General features: G+C 42.7%; 2 protein-coding genes across 11 annotated transcripts in view; both read left to right on the top strand.

Annotated features, from left to right (window-relative positions):
- LOC119195740 (septin-7-like) overlaps positions 1-2,467 on the top strand; it is a 30,588-nt gene extending 28,121 nt beyond the window's left edge. For both annotated transcript variants that reach the window (XM_037450933.2, XM_037450932.2), the window contains exon 13: positions 236-2,467. In XM_037450933.2, the coding sequence (XP_037306830.1) occupies positions 236-275 (40 nt within the window). In that variant the 3' untranslated portion in view covers positions 276-2,467. The remainder of the gene's footprint in view (positions 1-235) is intronic.
- Positions 2,468-4,781: 2,314 nt separating this feature from the next.
- Positions 4,782-18,231, top strand: anln2 (anillin, actin binding protein 2). Of its 9 annotated transcripts, none has more exons than XM_062563152.1 (24): positions 4,782-4,874; positions 6,392-6,476; positions 6,612-6,770; positions 7,257-7,352; positions 7,942-8,126; positions 8,226-8,318; positions 9,287-9,374; positions 9,725-10,927; positions 11,407-11,753; positions 11,848-11,945; positions 12,227-12,356; positions 12,791-12,926; positions 13,634-13,795; positions 13,925-14,051; positions 14,248-14,296; positions 14,519-14,572; positions 14,654-14,686; positions 14,773-14,794; positions 14,901-15,010; positions 15,444-15,497; positions 16,095-16,181; positions 16,822-16,929; positions 17,015-17,148; positions 17,416-18,231. In XM_062563152.1, exons 2-24 carry the CDS (start codon positions 6,398-6,400, stop codon positions 17,579-17,581), a joined length of 3,720 nt encoding a protein of 1,239 aa, XP_062419136.1. In that variant the 5' UTR covers positions 4,782-4,874; positions 6,392-6,397; the 3' UTR covers positions 17,582-18,231. The 9 variants fall into 9 exon arrangements, with proteins under 9 accessions (XP_062419136.1, XP_062419137.1, XP_062419135.1 ...); XM_062563153.1 differs by having other exon boundaries at positions 4,816-4,940; positions 9,290-9,374; XM_062563151.1 differs by having other exon boundaries at positions 4,816-4,940.
- The last annotated feature ends 899 nt before the right edge of the window (positions 18,232-19,130 follow it).

Here is a 19,130-nt window from a genome sequence, read left to right as displayed (position 1 = left end):
TAAAACTAAGGATATTTTTCCTTTTTTTAAATTGTTTCTATGACAATGTCTCAATAACACATCCGCCCTTTGACCGACCTGCATCGCCCCTTTTCTTTGTATTATCTTTCTGTTCTACTATATATTGATTAAGATCATTTTTGCCCCCCCCGAGCCTCCTGTGAAGCCTGATTATACATATTCCACGTTGTCGTACAGGAATGTAACGTTGTCACTTCTCTCGTTTGTCACACAGGACGATGGAGAAGAACAAAAAGAAAGGGAAGATCTTTTGAAGAGGAGCGACCTGTTCCTTCAGTTTTACACATGTGCTGTGGCCCTTCCAAAATATATACACAAACATATAGAACATTTAACACACACAAACACTAGGCCACTAACGACCATGTTCTTGTCTCTCAGCAGGGTTGTACCAAATTCATTGAAACTATTTTCATTTTCACAGGAAACCCATGTTTTTGTGAAATTCTATTTTCCTAAATTTCCTGACAAAGAGGAGAAGCTGGAGTTCCTCTTAGCTACAGTACGGAGGTAACCTAACACATGGCGGGGACCATGCACGGCCAATTTGTACTCATGTAGTCCTTGTGTGTTATCTAGATATACTCCCTAAAGCTGCAGGTAGAGGTAACATCCTGTCCACGTCACGTTCTTTCTCTAATGTTCTCAAAAAGTGTGCACACGGTAAAGCAGTTATGAAGTCCAAAAGACCTCATGAGAAGGGACAGTATGTTTAAGTCACGCTGATGGAGCAGAGCATGTAGAAGCCAAGCAGGAATGAGGCTGAATGATCACTTTGAAGCTAACCCGCCAACATGCTAGCGCCATTTAGTACTTCTATTTTCTCAAAAAAAAAAAAAATACATACCGTTAATTTGTCATAACTGTCTGTAAAAAACAGTAGTCTCTTTAATAAGAGTCAGAGAGAGGAGGTCAATTCCAAAGGGACTAATAATAATCCTTTCTATTCTTCTGCGCTCCCTCAAAGGGGAACGCTGTCAGGACAGATGCTAATCGTCTACAGCAAAAATGAGCTCTTTTAAGGGTCCAAACTGGATGTGAAAAAGAATCCCTTGTAAACCATTTACCGTGTTGAAAAGTACCGCTTTAATATTTAATGGCAAGGTTTACGTGTAGGAGCCGATGTGTTCTCTTAAAGGGCCAGTATGTAGCAAATAGCAACCCGGTGGGTCAATCAGCAGAAACCTGAAACCAGCTCTGAATGAGCCCTCCGCACAGAGTCCACCATGTTTCTACGGTAGCCTGAGCAGACAAACCGACACCCTGGCTCTGCAAAAATACTTCTATTAGGTCACCGTTGTTGTGGTTGCCATCCAGAGGCTGATGTTACTACAGTGTGGTAAAAGCGGGAGGAGTAATGTTATTGGTGACAATATGTCCCTTCACCAAATCCTACACACTGTCCCTTTTAAATGCTGCGCTTGATGTCAGAGACGCCATGTGATCTGAGGGGGACATTGTCATTGCCGTGTGTGTTTCCTATTCAAAGAGAAGACATTATGCAAAAGCTTCATCAGTGTCTAAACCGTTGCGGCTCCCAGTGATTACAAAGATGTTTTATATTGTTATTTAGGTGATGGATGTCTTCATAGATCTGAACCCTGATGCCCAGCTCTTTTCTAATAATGTTCCCTTTTGTGTGACATGGACAATTCATCAAAAAGCTTAAATATTACTGTGTCCCTCCCTTTTTCCCTGGACTCAACAAGAAAGATACCAGTTTGGAGAAGTTTGCCAATTCTGCCAAAGCTTTGTGTCTGACTCCCCCTTTCCAGTACTATTACTCATCTGTAATAAGGCGCTGTGACACGTTGGAACCTTTCATTTACCTTCCAAGTTTTAATTCCATGTATTAATAATACTATATGTAAGGTCGAAGAAGAGCTCCTTAAATCCTCCTTAAAATGTAGTTTTCCTAAACGTATTATGTTATTTTAGTGTAGTTTTCAGATGGCCTGCAAAATTCTGGATGCATTTAAAGCAAAATGCTAAAGGGACAAATATTACCTGTATGGATTTGATCATAATGGAAATACTTATACTGTGTTCATATTAGAGGCTGCTCAGTGGCCTTTTTCTTTTTGTCACATTATAAGCCAGGAATTACAGAACTTGTACTCAAAATTATTATGTAAAACTTGTCTTAAGAATACACCAATACATTTACACACATACCGTATACATCTATGCCAATGAGTACACTTTCTCAGGACCGCCCTGTTATTATATATTTTTTCCGTTGAGTCCAGAGTTAAAAATAGGTGATTTTTTTCTTTAAAATGCTTGTGCAGCCCTTCCAATAACGCCAAGTTAAGATAAACATGAGTTTAGGTGGACGTTTTTTGTAATATTTTCATTTTTGTAACGTGTACACTGTTTACTGCTTCTCTTCTTTGTTCTCTAACTGTACATTATTAATATTAAAGTTGACATGGTTATGCTTTAAGTCCCAATGTGGTTCTTTTTACTTTTGAAATGAATCCTTTGATATGGAGTCAAACATGTCTTCCAGGATGGTAAATTATTTCGAAGCCAGGTTGGAAATATATATAATTTTATACGTTTTATTCCCAAACCCTTGTCTAAAGTATGCATTATCTATTAAAAGAAGCTGCATTTTTTAAATTTTATTTTCAGACTGTTGTAATGTTTTTTCACTCCCAAAAATTGTCACTACTGAAACATAGTACTAGGTATGTAGTAAAGTATTGATCAATCAATACAAATTACAATTTTCTAACTTAAATTTATACAATTCATCAATATCAAAAGGCAATCTTTCTCTGTAAAATGCATAATACTGATCAAATTTATTCCAGGTTTGTTAACTGATGAATTGAACAATTAAACGAAGTAGTATAACATTTAAGTTGATAACTAATACATTTTATTTAGTTTCTGTACCTGCACGGTTAAGGTGGAATGGCTTCCATCATGTGGGGCTGTTGGTTCCCATGTTGGTGGAGTCGGGCAGATGAGCACTCTGTGATGGATGGTGCCAGGCGTAATGCAGATCACTGAATGAATCCTCAGTGGATCGTTGATGGTGGAAGGCGTGTGCTTACTTAAGGAGTGTGTCATAGGGCTTATAGTTCTCTGTGGGTATGCCCCCCTGCTACCTGTGAATCAGCAGTTCTGTTCATGTCAGGCCCCTTCCCTTGACCAGCTTCCAGGGTTAATCTCCTTCAGGAACTGAGCACTGGTCATGGAAGGTGAAAAGGCACAGAATGACAGTTTACAAGCCATGGTGTACACCACAGCATTGTGCAGTGTAGTCTGCCTGTGGCATAAATGGACTCTGCACTTTTGCACCGCCACTTTACTGCATGGTCAATGTGAAAAATAGCTTTGTCTTCTTTCAGAGATCTGTTGAGAAATTGGCACTGGCTGTGGGCACTGGTGATCGGTGTTGAAGAGGCGCTCGCACACAAAAGAGTTGCCTTGTCTTTACACCGACACCCTGTGCTTTATCTCGATTCTTAACTCCTGACTCGCCTAACTCAGAAATGCTGCCCTTAAACAGCAGCGTGCAGTGTATGCACTGTGTTGAACTGCAAAGCTTTAGTTGTGAGCAAGGAGAAACAGTCCCACAGACAAAGGGGGACACATCAGAGTCTTCATGATGCTGTCATTATGGTGAGGATGATGTTCTTCTGCTCCCTTTGCTGTGATGGACTCGTGGCACTGTGTCAGAGATAAATACTGTCCGTAAAGTAAACAAGATCTTTGCATTGCACTGCAAAGAGATACACAACATGGGCTGCTGTCTAGTTGAGGGGGGGGGGGGGGCAGCACGGCTCTGCTGTGAAGATTGAAAGCACATAGAACAGAAACCCACTGTACGTCGTGTTTGTATTTAGTTGTTGGAAAGATTGTCATGGCATTCGATGTTTTGAGATCATACCCAGCCCACAGACAGTGGTCACACTTAGTGGATGCATTTTTTTTCCACCATGCTCGATCAATTTCTAAATACCATTACTGTATATAAAAGATTTGATTCAATGTTAATATTGTTAATATTTATGGTGAAGTTACATGTCCACATCAGTAGATTCCACTTGATATACATAGATACAGCACTCGAATTTAACCTTTTTGCTCACCAGCCACTGTGGCTTTTATCCAAAGTTACTAGCCACTCAGCAATTGGGGAATTAAGATTAATTAAAGTTTAAAGTTGAGATAAAGTTGACTAGACTTTGCTCAAATTTGCTAGTTTGTATTGGTGATTTAATGTTAGTGATTTGGACTCCTGAGCACACTAAAAATTACTTTAATATAATGTATTAGTCATTTACATCCATACAGTTTTCCCACTGGCTGCACTGCTGCTTAACAAATTTACACGCTCATTGATCAGGAATCAATGAAAAAAGGTAAAGGTAAAGTCAAACTAGCGGAGATTGCTTCAGCCTTAAATGTATGGCGGGGAAGAGGAAGAAGAGAAAGAAAAGTTAACTGTGCATCAGAGATGTACAGTATGTGTACATACAAATACTACAAATAGACACTCATACACAGGGACATGAACAAAGACATACGCATACAAATAAATAAACACAGATAGATAGATGGATGGATAGATGTATTTGATCACGTATGTGATGATAAACTGTGATATTAGTTGTTGATTCTGCTTTTGCGTGTCTAATTTAGTGAGTACGGTAAAACGCCCTCCGTCTCACTCCCAGCTGTTGAGTCCGAGCCAATAGGGGGGGTATTCCGGATTCCTCTGCGCCTGCTTCTGTGTACTTACGGTAGCCTGGTTCTATGCACGCAAGCGTCAGAAGAAGCCGGTAAAATTCAAATTTGAAGGAGGAGTCATTTTTAAAGCATTGAACAACAAGAAGGTTTGTCTCTGGTTTTCTGTCAGTTGACCTGTTTCATATAGACTGTAGTTTCAGACTGCCTTTCAGGTAAGACCAGGTACATATGGTTAGCATATATTATGCAGCGTTAAGTACGACTAATGTTAGCTTCTCATTCCGGGCTAGGCTAACCTTGCGCTGGCAATTTTCGATTTTTAGCAGTTAGATTAGCTTGAAATGAGCCTCCCTGATTTGAATCAAATGACAGTGCTGCTAATGCTAACATGCTAACGTTAGCAATGCTGGCTATGTTTCGAGTTAACGTTAGTTTTCACTGCTCGAGGACCGAAACTTTGCAAGCTTACTAACGTTAATTCAACTAGCTCGTGGTTATTTCAGTGTTGGTAACGTGATAACGATACATAACATTATTTCCCCACTCTGTTAGTTGTTGTTTTTTGCCATGAGTTTGTTAACTTCGTAATTCTTTGCATGACGTAATGTTGATAGAGTGACCTAAATGAGTCCAATCTACTGCGGTCTACTCAGCCGACGCTTGAATTTCATCCCACTTGTTTTCTGACATTCACGTTAAACGCGTTCAAACGGCAGATCGGGAGCGAGCGCAGAAGGAAACGTGAGGTAACATCCGGTTTTCAAAACAAAAGCGTTTACTAATTGCGTAGTTTGGCAATAAGATTTAATGAATTATGTTCACATTTAGGATTAAAAAACGGATGTTTCGCTTGTTAAAGCAAAGAAACACCACTTATTTGAGGTATTATAAATACTTTTCTCAATAATTGCACACAATGACTAATGTACATGTGTTCAGGACCTCTCTAATAGAAAATATTAAGACAACTACTCAAAATAAAAGTTATATCGTTTCTAAAACTTCAGTTCTCAATATTTGAGCTGCAGTAAAAGGTGTTTCTCCAATAATTACAGACAACGACTGATGTACTGTGTTAATGACATCTCTCACTACTCTTATACCGGAAAATAAATATGTTTACTGTACAAATTGAGAGATTTCTGCAGAATAAAAGTCCTATATTTGATTTTTCAAAAAGCTAATATCTCAATATTTCATGTTGCAGAAATCTCTAAATTTGTACAGGGACCATTATTTCATTTTTGGTCCTTAATTCATTTTTTTTGAATTATTTAGAAAATCCTTTTTATTGCAGCTTATTGCAGTGCTTTTTGAAATTGCAAAAATAGGACTTACTATTTTTGGTATACATATAGTCCAAGTCTTAACACATCGATCATGGTCTGGAATTATTTGGAAAAGTATTTTTATTTCAGATTAACATTTTGAGAAACTTGGGGGTACTTGTGTAGGACATTTATTTCTGTACAAATAGAGAATTGAAATTGGGAAGTCTCTCAATTGTAAAAATGTTTTGTTGTCTGTCTCTAACCATACAAATCCGAGTGCCTGCTGAGGTGACCGCAGTTCCATTCTAAAGATAGTGTCATATCGTATTTCTGTTTGTTCACATGTTTTAGGATGAAACCTTTGAGCAAGTCATTGATTTCACTGTTTGCAGCTCATAATGGAGGAGGAGAAGGAGAACAGTGCTTTAAAAAGACAGAGGGAACCTGTGTCAGAAGACAATGTCCCCTCCACATTAGGTTGGTTTCAGCCTGTATTAAAACCATTGATAGGCCAATAGTAGAGAACAACATTGGCAATTGAGAATGTTTATCCAAATCCCAGCAGTCCTCTGCGGTATATTTGTGACTTTTGTCCCTGTGCTCTGATGTCAGAGGGGAATGATGAAAAGAAGCGGCGCCGCCTGGAGGTAGCCGGTTGGAGTCCAAAACCATCCTCGTCAGGACTCCAAGCAGAGTTCTACTCAAAGCCGGACACACCGATGGTTCCTTCAGTCCGGTCCAGGATCCAGCAGCTGAGCCGAAGACGAGAGGGTAAACCGATTGTTTTACAATTGAAGCAGGACGCTTATGATTCACTGTCTCTATCATTTTGGGTCCACTTAATATTAAAAAAAACAACTTGACTATAACATTGCAATCCAACAAACAACTGATCAGTCTACATCCTGTTTACAGACCCAGAAATTACCATAAAATGACACCAAGACATCAGAAGGATTTAACAAAAAGCTTTATAACGTTATGATATATTGCACAGCTGTTGTTTTTAGAATGTGTTCACTTTAACTTGGTGGAACTGACACACTGACAACCAAGTGTTTATCTGTCCCAATGTGTATGTAGAAGGGCACAGCAAAGTCTAACGCTGCTCAAAATGGTGACCTGTCAGGTAGCCAAGTCGAGCAGGATTTCCTGCATTCAAAGCCCCAACCACTGTGACGGTGCTTAACAATCAGTGGGGATCCAGCGTGTCAGTGTGTTGGATAAATATCGTTGTTTTGATGTTCGGTGTTTTAGGGGCATCTCCTCTGGCCCAGCGGTGCCTCTCGGATCCTGGGGGGTACAGCCCATCAGTCAGCCCCTATGGAAGGGTCTTCAGAGAGGCTACCATTGGTGAGGATGCAAATGATCAACACATTAAAGAAGAACAAACATGATGCTTATCACAGAATACAGTGTTTTACTTCTGTTTTCTCTTTGGGTTTTCTTAATTTTGTACACACATTGAAACAACAATAGTTCATCATACTGTTTTCCATTCATCAAAAGCAAGATCTGAAATGGTCTCTGGCTTAGTGGCTAGAGGCCCACGTCTGAGGGTTGACATGATCTATGTATCTGAATTATTTTAATAAGGATTTTTTCATTCATAATTGATGCTCCATGGACAGATCCAGTCAAGGGTCCTCGAGTGTCCTCGGGCCATTTGAAGCTCAGTCGTGCTGGAAAAAATAGATCAGGGCTTTTTTATTACGTCAAGAGCTTCCTAACTGGGCTAGCGTTGCTGACTCAAATCTCCTTGTAGCACACACACAACTGCTGTGTAATGTGGGAAATACAATTATTGAGAACTTGTTATGGCAGATACTCAATATAACCTATTTTGGTCTGAATATTTCTACCATTTGTTAACTAATTAATTTGATGTTTTTCTTGTTTAAACATTTTTGAATCTGAATCTGTATAAATTATTTCCTTTCAGGTCAGGCAGAGTTTCATCAACGGCTGGAGCGCTTTAAAGGGCCCGACTTCCAGGCTTCTCCCACTCAAACGACAGGCCAGGCCAGCACCCCCCAGATGACCCGCTCCAACTTTGTGTCCGCCATTCAGCAGAAACTCCACAGCACTCCAGCACCCAGCTCCAAGCAGGCTTCTCGCATTCACCAGGTCGGTTTTTAAATGAGCAAATGTATGATCAAAGAAGTGATTGATACACACCAATCACGTAGAATAAGAACTGAGGAATGTCATGGTTGCACTCATAAGGAACGAGAAGAGGAGTTGAACCAGTTGCCTTTCCAACCAATCAGTGAGAACGCCTGGCTGAAGAGGAGCATCTCTGATCCCGCCTCGTCTCGGGTGGGTTTGTGATTTTGGAGATCTCATAGACTTTGACTCTGAGAAATCGACAGTACAATACTTACTGATTCTTGCTTGTTTTCAGCATTTCTGTATAATGTGTTTGAATACAATGTTTCCACTACCATTATATTGGGAGGGCGGGACTGTTGAAACATTGCAGGCAGTTTAGTTCTTGAGTAATATTTAGTGATCTACGATAGTTACCATTTACAAATGGTTGTGCTGTCTGAGTGGCATGTAGTGTATTCACTACAGTAAGTGCACCATACTCTGCAGACCAGTGGCAACTCCTGTTTCAATATGCTTTTGTGCATGTGATTATATGTTTTCATACATAGTGAGCTTGCTTTACACGCCAGTGCATGTCCCCTCATCCCCCTTCACCTGGGTTCTTGGACCTACAAGGAGTGTCCAACAGCTTCCTTTGCAGCGGTGGGATGTGATTCAGTGGTCTCGCTTGAGCTTTGACAAATTGCAAATACTTGAGCCAAAAAATGGCCACTACGTATCTGGGCAGTGACAAGTGACATTGGATAACCAAAGAAAGCAAAATATCCTGTTTTGAGAATGACTTATTTCTGTGGTGGAGGCAAGATCACCTTTTCAATAGTGTCTAATGTGTGGAAAGGGTCATTTTCTTTCACCAACACGTCATGAAACGCAGCGGACCTCAACCGTCTCTTATATTTGATTTGAAATACTATTAAGTGGGAAAATGTCTGTGTTACAGTCACCTCAGAGGAGTTTGTGTTTTGATCACTCAGCAGAGCTACACCTTGATGTTAGCTGCTGTACTGTGGTGACCATGGTTATTTGGTTCATGCTCTGCTCTCTCACTCAATAACTGCAAGATGCAGTATTATTACTTTTCTCTTAGCGTTTGTATCTACTTGGATTACGTTGCATTGATAACCATCAAACCTGTGCTCTGCATCTTCTCATTTTTTGTTTTCTGGTGCTTCCAGCAGAGGGATTGTGACGTTGGGATCAAAGACGGCAGCTTCTCTGAAGCTATTGCAGCATGTGAAGAGAAGCTATCTTCGAGTGGGCCAGGTAAGGCCTTTGAATTCAAACAGTCTTTCCCCTTGATGTCATTTTGGTTGGTTAATGATTTGGATATTTTTAAGACTATGGCAGCCTTCTTGTTTAGCACATTTGTCATTTGAAATTGACACTTTCTATGAAAAGGGTTGCTGACCCCTGATGGTAAACAGTGAGTTATGATGCGTGCGCAGCAGAATTGTCAGTAGATCAGAGAAATACCAGCAGTTGATGATCGTACCAAAAAATCCAGGTCGGGGCTCTCATAAAACCAAACAGATGTAAATGTCAGTACTATAATTGATATCAAGTTTGAAGCCTAGCTATCGTATTGTTAAGATATGAGACTGCTTTTCCAACAGGTGAAAAGGCACCCAGTGACTGTGAAGCTCACATAGAGCTTGACTGCTCTAATAAGGAGCAGAATGAAGTCAGGGAGGAGAAAGGAAATGAAGACGAGCAGCCAGGGACCCAACAACCACCAACAGTGTTGAAGTTGTGTTTCAACGAGGATCAGAGTTTCTCCAAAGCCCCTTTCAGTGAGGAGCAGAGTGTGTCCCAGTTGTCCACATTCGATGAGCAAAGCTTGCTGGAAGCGGCCCGTGCAGAGCAGTCAGACACGACTGAAAGGGTTGAGATTTCACTGGCAACTGAACATGGCGAGTGTGAATTGTTTTCGCATGAAGGAGGAAATGGTTCTTCATACAGCGAAGAGGGGATTGAGCTGTCAACAGATGCGGAGCTCCGTTTGTGGCAATATCCTCGAGATGAGGACGCGTCTGTTGCAGCTGGTGAACAGGAGGAAGATGTGTTTGTCAAAGAGGAGGAGAGAGAATTAGAATCATCTGGAGTGGAACCAGGCTGTGTCGCAAAACACATCCCGAATGGGGAATGTTATTCGGGGGGCGCCCCTGTTGAGATGGCCGAGGCTTTTGAAGTGCAGGAAGATGAGAGTTGTAGACCTGAGGAGTCACAAAGCACTTTAGATAAACCAAGCGGAGACAAAGAGTCCCTCGGAGGACTTCGTGAGGAAGCAGGTACAGAAGATGTTTACGTTTGTAGCATGAAACCAAACCAGAAGGACGCAGGTAGATGTATTGAAAGGGATGATGTGTATAAACAATCACATGAGATGCAGACAGTTTGCATAGAAGGAGACAACATGGCTGTAAAGTCAGACAGAAGTAGCAGCAAGAAAGAAACTGCGGATTCTCCTCCGGCTGCACTGACAGAAACACGGACAGGTTGCACAGAGCTCAAAATAGATATCAAACAAGGGGCAGAAGTTCAGGTGCAATCATCGAACACTGATGGAAAAGATGGAAGTCAGAGTTTGACACATGTCCCAGGGTCAGATCACCTTTTGAAGAGCGAGCAAATGGAGCAGGATGCGGTAGGTGGGAGGCAGGGTGTAGATGGGCTGGGGACTCGCAAAGCAGAGGAAGGAGGGCGCTCAAAGAAAGTCGCCTTCATCCTGAAGCCCGAGCTCATCAACGACTCGACCCCGTCTGAGAACAATACCTCCACAGGGTCCAGCGTAGACAGCAGTATGTCAGGGGAGAACGGTAAGAAGGTGTCAACGCCCGAGGACTACTACAAACTCTGGGGTCGCACGTGGGTGAACTGGTTTGTTGGTCAGACAGAAATCCTTGACCACTAGTAAACTGGAAACACTGGGCTTCTATCAGTAGACTCACTGGGTGCTTTTTCCACTTCCAGAGATGCACACTTGTTATTTAGAGAATTGGGGTATCGCTGCAAATCCAAAAATCATTCAGCTTGAGTGTGTTGGTAAATATTCCTCTCCGAGTAGAGCGACCAATATTCACACACAAGCACACAGTTGGTGTTTCACAGGAGAGGGAATGTACGTACGCCGCAACCCTGGAATCAGATGGATGGCGGCTGCTGGGATGTTTCTTCACCTTCACACCTAGTTGTGCTGGACCAGAAACAAGACAGCGGTCGTCAAACTTGCAGTTCTATTTTTTTGTTTCAGAAAGTTCCCTCACACCTTTTTTATGAATGTGTTTTTTTTCCACAGATGGGGAGCTGAATTCTTCCGATGAGACCAATACATCCAAGATCATCGATCAGATGTTTGAAGAAGTCCTGGAATGTGCTGAAAGTGTTGGGGAGGAGGAGAGGAGGGGAGATGAATACTCCGGCGACCCCGACAGTGGCATTGGCGTTTCCCCCGGAAATAAAGACGAGACGGAAGAAGCGTCGCAGAAGAGTGGTGAGGAGGAGGAGGAGGAGGAGGAGGAGTCCAAAGAAGAGCAGTGTGATGAGAGCAACAGGCCTGAATGCAGCAGCGATGAGCTGACCTTCCCTCCCAGTGGCATCCTCTCTCCTCTGAGTAGGGCTGTGGAGGCTGTGGTCACCCCACTGGTAGGTTGAATTTAAAACTTGATCTGTTGAGACATTGAGTTCCTCTGTGATCAATTCAAGACCTGGAAGAATTTGGAATGTGTTTTGCCAACAGCGGCGGGCAGCGAGCCGCGAGGCCAATCCTTCCTCTCTTCTCTCGACTCCAGAAGAGAGCCACCACCCCTCTCCTGTGGAAGCTGCTCCTCTATACAGGTAACGACAACTAGTCCCGTCCTCAACAATATCAAAGCTACATCATGTTTCAAACAGAAGAAAGACCGTAAAGCCACTACTTTCATTTTGTGGTATTTAATAGGAGAACTAGAAATTGGGATTGCATGATGTTTAAATATTTTTCTGATTTCCATCGTATGACTCTTTAATTATGTATTTTCATAAATCCTTTTATTACATGCTAATCAATCGGTGGGTCCATTGTTGATTTGATGTGTGTGTGTGTGTGTGTGTGTGTGTGTGTGTGTGTGTGTGTTCAGTATTGAGGCCTACCGCACACAAAGACAGAATAAGCTGCCCACCGCTCAGAGCGTCGCTTCTGGTGTCCAGAGACAAGCTCCAGAGAAGTCTCAACCTCAGACCTCCGCTAACACCAAGGAGAAGATCATGGTGGGACTGAACCTAGCTGTTGTTGTTAACTGTCTGGTTACGAACGTCGACAAGTGCTTTATTTTACTCATTAGGGCACTTTGCAGAAAGAATGTCTCTGGCTATAACAAGATGCAGATACGTGCAGTGATGATTCGGTTGCAACCTCACTGCCAGAGGCCCCCTCTGTTTTAAAACCGCATTACCAAGAGGAAATGAGTTAAACTGAGCACATAATTACTCCCTCTCTCATACATGTGACCTGATCATTCTACAAGTGAGCATACATATAGGTTTCCCAATGTACGACAATAGATAAATGTAGGCACCATTTGTGTGCGTGTCATATATTCACAGGATGAGTACTATTTTAATTCAGTAAATTGTAAAGAAACCTCCCTGATTGACTTAAATGTGATCCAAAGTGTTGATGATGTTGTCCTGTTTCTTTCCAGGCCCTGAGGGAGGAAGCAGGGAAGCTGCAGACGATGATCAAGCAGACCCTGCAGGCTCTGAGCTGTTGTACCGATGAGGAGCACGGACGGGGCTCACTGGAGGAGGCTGAAGCTGAAAAGCTCCTCCTCGTCTCCTGTGAGATTCTCAGTTTGTTTGATGTCCAATCTGTATGTGCAGCAGATGAGAGGCTATACTCACACTATTGGATTCTAGGAGAAACAGCAAGCATAGTATTTTGTGTTCTTCCATCTCACATACGTGACAACAGAATAAGACCCATTGATATGGCTTTAATTTGGGATGAGCAACTTCAGAGAAACCTGCATTGGAGAGTATGCCAAATCACATCTACAGAACATCATGAAGTCAAAACCACGAGAGAGATGTTTACCATCACATAAAACCTCATCCTGAAAAGAAATCGCTACCATGCCATTTTTACTAAAAAGCACCATTGTGGAGTCTGACTTGGACATGTTTCCATACTCCATTCCATATTTGTCTTAATCCACATATTTCTCAGTTGTTTAAATATCAACCAATCGTTTGGGTTGGGTTTATTAAAGGCCTTTGTCACACACAAATAGCCAATTTAGTTTTTATCATCTATTCCTTGCTTTGAGGATGTGAAGATATTTGACTGAAAAGAACAATTATTAGTCTAATCTAATGATGAACTAATAACATTTTGGGTGTCACAAAACCTGTTTTTTGGACATAGCTCTAGAATTCCTACCCTTATTATGACAGAGAGGATGTGGTGGCCAGAGATGGATGTAAGCTGGACTGATTGGCAGGCATTGTGGCTTTATTGTCTCTCTTTGGTTGCTGGTGTGTCTCAGCTGAGAAGCACTCGGCCCTGCAGGCGGAGGTGGCCAGGCTGCGAGAGTCCGGAGGAGACGACGAGGACGGTTCCCAGCAGCCCTGCAGAGGGACCGTCCGCATCACCAACATCCAGCTGCCTCTCAAGGTGGAGTTTGTCTGCTCCTCCCACAAACGCGCAGGTAGCACGCTGCCTCATGGTTCACCTTATTCTGATGCATGTGCAGCATTTCAATAGAGAGAACCTTTTTGAAAATGTAGAGCTTATGTAAAAGATGCTCTAAAATGAGACTTCTTCTATGGAAACGTAGGTCGGCCGAGCCACTACTTTTTCGTGCTAATCCGCTACGGGCCGTGCAACATCATCGCTACCCCGCTGGCCACGGCTGCTGATGCTCAGAATGGAGACACCATCTCCTTCCAGACCTCCATCACTCTGTAAGCTGCTGTGTGGTGACTTGATCACTTATCTCATTCACTTCCTTTTTCTCATTTGACACATGGCCACATTTGCAACTTTTCAACAGGTTGAACAATCAAGTTGAGGTTGTAAAATATGATTCTGCTCACGCAGATTTAGAATATATGTATTTATAGAGGATTGCAAATAAGAATTTGTCTTTTTAACCCTTAGGAAAGATATCCGCTCAACCTTTGCGATTGATGTCGAGGTCTACAGCCTGGTGAGACATATAACATAACATATCTTTCATTTTATAAGCAGGTCTTGTTGCATAGGTATGAAACATTGGTTAAAATAATGCATATTTCATTAATATCCTTATCAATAGCTTGATATGATATCAGCTAACAGTGATGGTCAGATGTTTGCATTGCATGCTTAGCCTACCTGTTGCGGGCTACTTGTCTAAGGATGTCATTTGGCCTGTTCTTGTCCTTCCTAGTCGCACATATCGGGGAGTAAGTTCAGCGTGGACCAGACCTCCACCAAGTCGCGGGTGAGTGAGTGAGCTCATTAATGAGCCAGGTTTTAAACTACCAGTGACTGTCTAAGTCCATTCTGTTGTGCTGCTTCTCAGGTTACACCAAGAAAGCTTCTGAACACGATCACAGTGAGTGTCCTCTTCATATTTCATGCTTACGTAAGTACATGTCACTGTTTTTCACATTGCACCTAAACCTCTTTTGTTTACTATAGAGATCCAGTAACAGTGTGACATGTAAGTAAAGTATTTATTATAGCACAAGGAGGCCTCCTTGCCTCAATCTCTCAAATGCTTTTAATACAAAAGAAATTGTTAGTTAAGTCTTCTTTATGCTCTTCAGCTGCTGCGCTTCCTGCTCTGAACACTGCTCGCTCCAGCAGCTTTGTTCTGGTAGGCTCCCATCAGATCACCTTGGCCTCGCTGGGACACAGCAAGTTCCCTCTGGATAAGGTAAATGCTGCCAACATATTTCTAGACACACATTTTTTTGCCATCTTTGGGAATTAAAGTTTATTCCATGTCAGCCTTGCTCTCTCCCAAAATGTAGTGTCTGCTGCTGAAATGTGTCCCTCAGAGTGTTGGTCACTTAAAAGTTAAAACTAAACCAACCAAAGACTCTACTGGAGACTTTCTCTGCCAGTGTCTCCTGTAGCTTGATGGGTTGTGAGCACTGAAAAACCCAGAGAGGGAAGGCTGGGCTCATTCCAAACCTCCTCAGTCAGCAGGTCTAGCACCTCCTTCCCTGTGTGCGTTCTGTTTTGGAGAAGACGCGCCACTGTCCACCCGTTTGGTGCTTATAGGGTTCTGTCTGTTTCCACACATGGGTGGGTTCACTGGTGATGTAACATGTCTGCCCCCCTTCTGTCTTTCTTCTTCCCCTCAGATGAAACTTGATGGCAAAATCAGGAGACTGCTGGGAGATGAATTTCAGGAAAAGGTTTTCACGCCGCTGTCGGCCTTCACTTGGCAAAAACTATCCTTGTCTCTGTACAAATGAACCTGATCCTATTGTTTGTGAATGAATTTCTGTTTGATAAGTTTGTCAAAAATCAAAGACAACGCTTACTATAGTGACTCAAAGTCAGGACATTGAGAAATAATTTACTTCATGGTGCATATACCTTGAGGTTTATTCTCTACACATTTCTCTCCTAAAAAATGTCATTTTAGATTTTTTTCGTATCAAAAAGGAAAGGGGAGGATATAATCTGTTTTAATCCCTCCTCGTCGTCACTGTGCCATTAAACATACTGAATGTTTATGTTCACTGTCACTGAAATGTACGGTAACTGTTTCAGTCCCAAAAGCAGTAGTGATGGTGATGGCTATTTGTCTAACATTAATAGATGAAACCACATGGTCAGAGTCGTTCAATTTCAAGTGGTTATTCTTTTCAAGAAAAGGGTGAAGCGAAAGAAGTTCTTCAAGAAGGTGTTTCCCGTTTCCTGCTTCTCTTCCGGTTTCCTGCTGCTCTTCCGGTCTTCCACATCATGCCAGATAACAGTGTGTCTTCCCCCTCTTCCCTGGACTGCAGGTGCCTTTTCTCTCACCTCTAGAGGGCAACATCTACCTGCGACTGGACAGCGAGAGTCACTCTGATGTCCAGCACCAAGGCTTCCTGGTCAGTAATGTGAAGGCTCGATCTCCGGCTACATCACAATGACTTCTTCACGTTTCCCTCTTTTATCCAAAATGACTTACAATTACATTAAAATGTGTGTCTGCAAGCACTCAAAGAGTGGGCATACAATAAGTGTTTATAGACAGAAGAAGATTGTGCCCTAGGGGCCATGGCATGTGTGCGATGGAAGAGGAGTGAAGTCATTTGACAGCAGAAGGTAGTGAACGAGTCGGGATGTAGGATCTGACCACTTTATGTAAGTAGGCGGGGCCTGAGGCAACCAGGAGGAAGAAGGAGGGAGCGCAGTTTGAACCTGCAGCAGATCACAGCTGGTCATTTGGGGTCACACACCTCCAGTGAGTCAGGGACACCCCGGTGTTCTCAGTGGTCGGTCACCAAAGGAAGAGCTGCCGGGGGGGTGGGACATGACAGATGACCGACCAAACAACGAGCCATTCACTGTCGTGCTGAATCAATGTTCCCAAAGTAAATGGGGCGAGAGGATTCCTAGCTGTCATAAAAGGTTAAAGATAGGAGCACAGTTGCTCTGCTCTCCAGTGAGACGGTCGTTCCTGTCTTTGCAAGGTGGATGTTTTCATTAAATGTGCGTTAAACAGTCTGTTTGTGGATCCGTTTCCAGACAATGTTCGAGTTGATCGGTGGCTTCGGGGTGTGGCATCGCCAATATTTTGTCCTGGTGGGGTGCACCATGTTTCACTGGAACCACCCCAACGACAGAGAGACCAAGGTAGGGACAGACCCAGTAGACCCTCGCAGAACCAGTTGCCAAGCCACTCTTCAGCCACTCCTCGTTTACTGTTTCCACGTCCCAGGAGGCAGAGGGCAGCATCTCTCTGTCCAGCTCCCACAGTCGCTGCGTCCGGACCGTGAAGAGAGACTCGTGTGCTCGACCTTTCACCTTTGAGCTGGTCAGCAACGTCCCTGAGCAGCAGGACGCCAGCGCCAAGTAAGAGAGGACACCTCTAGGAGAAGTGGATTGTAATCAACGTTTTCATAATGAACTTGTTTTACAAGCTAAATGCTTCCTGTAAACGTGTGTGTCAGAATATAGTGGTATCATAACAACCGTATTCTTCAATTAACTCAAGTAAAACCGCTACATGCTGCTTGGAAACAAAAGCGTGTATCTATATCTAAAACTATAGGTATTTGTATTGTAAATAGGACCACGACTGTTTCATCTCTCACCATGCTGATGCTTGTTGTTATTCAGGTTGTGGTTCTCAGCCGACAGCAAACAGGAGAGTCTGGACTGGATGGAGAAACTCAATCAATCGCTGTTGGACTTCAACACGTGGAAGCAAACATCAGCAGCTCAAGTGGAGGCTGGTCAGTCGGACTCGTGCAGCAGTGGGAAGCTGAGGGAGAGCATTCTGTAAATCACACACGAGCCTCCTTATAGTTCATAAGAGCTTCATGTGGTTTAGATTCTTTAACTCAGAGTGGCAGGAGGTGAGGTTCTTCTTTGCCTGTCTAGCAGTTGAAATATATTTTGTTTCTTTGTTAAGAGATATCTATTTGATTTTCATGATCATTATTTCCCGTTTTTTTAATTTGAAATCAATCAATACAGGGAAATATTTTTCTTCATTTGATTTGGAACTAGTTTTTGTTTTGACATTTTGGGGGGCAATCAGCTGCTTTAGCCTTAGTTGGCTACAACATTTGGTCACTTTCGGAATCTACAGGAAAACTTCTTGTAGCTTCTATATATTTGAGATAATTTTCATATGTATGTCAAATGATATTGTGTTTTTGTTGCCATTATACTGGAAGGATTAACAATGTGTATCAATGCACAAGTGTTGAAGGAGATGTATAACTACTAGACTACTGTAGGATGGTGAAGTGGGAGAGCACACTACAGGAGGAATACCAGCTCATGATATATGGGGATGATATAAAAGGACTAGTGTTGGGTCTGATGTCTTTGTTTGTCTGTCCCTTTTTGTTATACACAATATTCATGTGAACTCATTTTCTATGCATTCATTGGAGCTGTCTGTACAATAAATGGATTGAAATGGCTACAAAACAGTTTACGTACTTGACCAATACAAGCAGGTGTCTGAAAAAGGCTCATCAACATTGGATTCAAATGACCTAAATATTTCCATTTTCTTCCCAATGTCATTTCAAGCTGTCTCCGACAAATATGTGAGGTTTGAGTACGGCCCCACACATAAAGGAATGTAGAGGTGAGCCATAGTCGTGCTATACGTAGAGTCTGGGAGAGTGGCAGGAAGGCAGCTCAGGTCAGGAATGTCATACAGGAAGTGGTCTGGAATTAGACTTCCTGTTAGTCCCATAACTCCTCTGGGTGAAGGCACTGCAGGGTGTCACAGAGCTCAATGCGGTTACGACCAAGGTGGGGGGGGGGGAGGTGCAGCGTATACAGCTGTGTACCCCGGTGTCGGGAAGTAGTTCTATCACTATAGGTTTGTCAAATATTTTTCATTTATTAAAGTTCTGTTTGTATGATCAGTGCAAGTGATTTTAAACATTTCCTGTTAGATCTCAACTGGGATCCAACTTATTCTGACCAACTCATTTTTGTTTTATAAGAGCACAAAGTGCATCCTTATGGTGGCACTAGTCAGCTGGGGATCAGGCACGGCTGTGATGAATCTCTCATCAAGTGTGTTGTGATGGTCAGCCATCGGGTCTGCTTGTTTGTCTTCATCTTTATTTCCTGTTTGCCACCCCCCAGGACGGCTGTAAAAGCTCGGCAGGTGACGAGCCCCTGGCACAGCTTCTCAGCTGCCTGGGTCCCGCCCTGACGGGAACACCGACTGCACAACATCCTGGCGCGTCAGCCTGTGCTCCACCCCCCCACGCGGCCGTGAAGAAGCTGGCACTGAGTGGCAGAGGCAGGAAACTGGTGGTTGGTCTTCATTTTGTAACAAACTAAAGATGGTGTAAAAACCA

Source organism: Pungitius pungitius, chromosome 6 (assembly GCF_949316345.1).
Source record: "Pungitius pungitius chromosome 6, fPunPun2.1, whole genome shotgun sequence".
In the NCBI taxonomy this organism is placed as follows: Eukaryota; Metazoa; Chordata; class Actinopteri; order Perciformes; family Gasterosteidae; genus Pungitius; species Pungitius pungitius.
Note: the sequence above shows the minus strand (reverse complement) of the source record. Positions and strands in the feature narration are given on the sequence as shown.

Excerpts from the sequence above, each read along its gene's own strand:
- anln2 (XM_062563152.1), top strand. The coding sequence starts at position 6,398 with ATGGAGGAGGAGAAGGAGAACAGTGCTTTAAAAAGACAGAGGGAACCT. Across the intron at positions 7,353-7,941 it reads CTTCAGAGAGGCTACCATTG|GTCAGGCAGAGTTTCATCAA; the intron begins GTGAGGATGCAA and ends ATTTCCTTTCAG. Across the intron at positions 14,795-14,900 it reads ATCCAGTAACAGTGTGACAT|CTGCTGCGCTTCCTGCTCTG; the intron begins GTAAGTAAAGTA and ends TATGCTCTTCAG.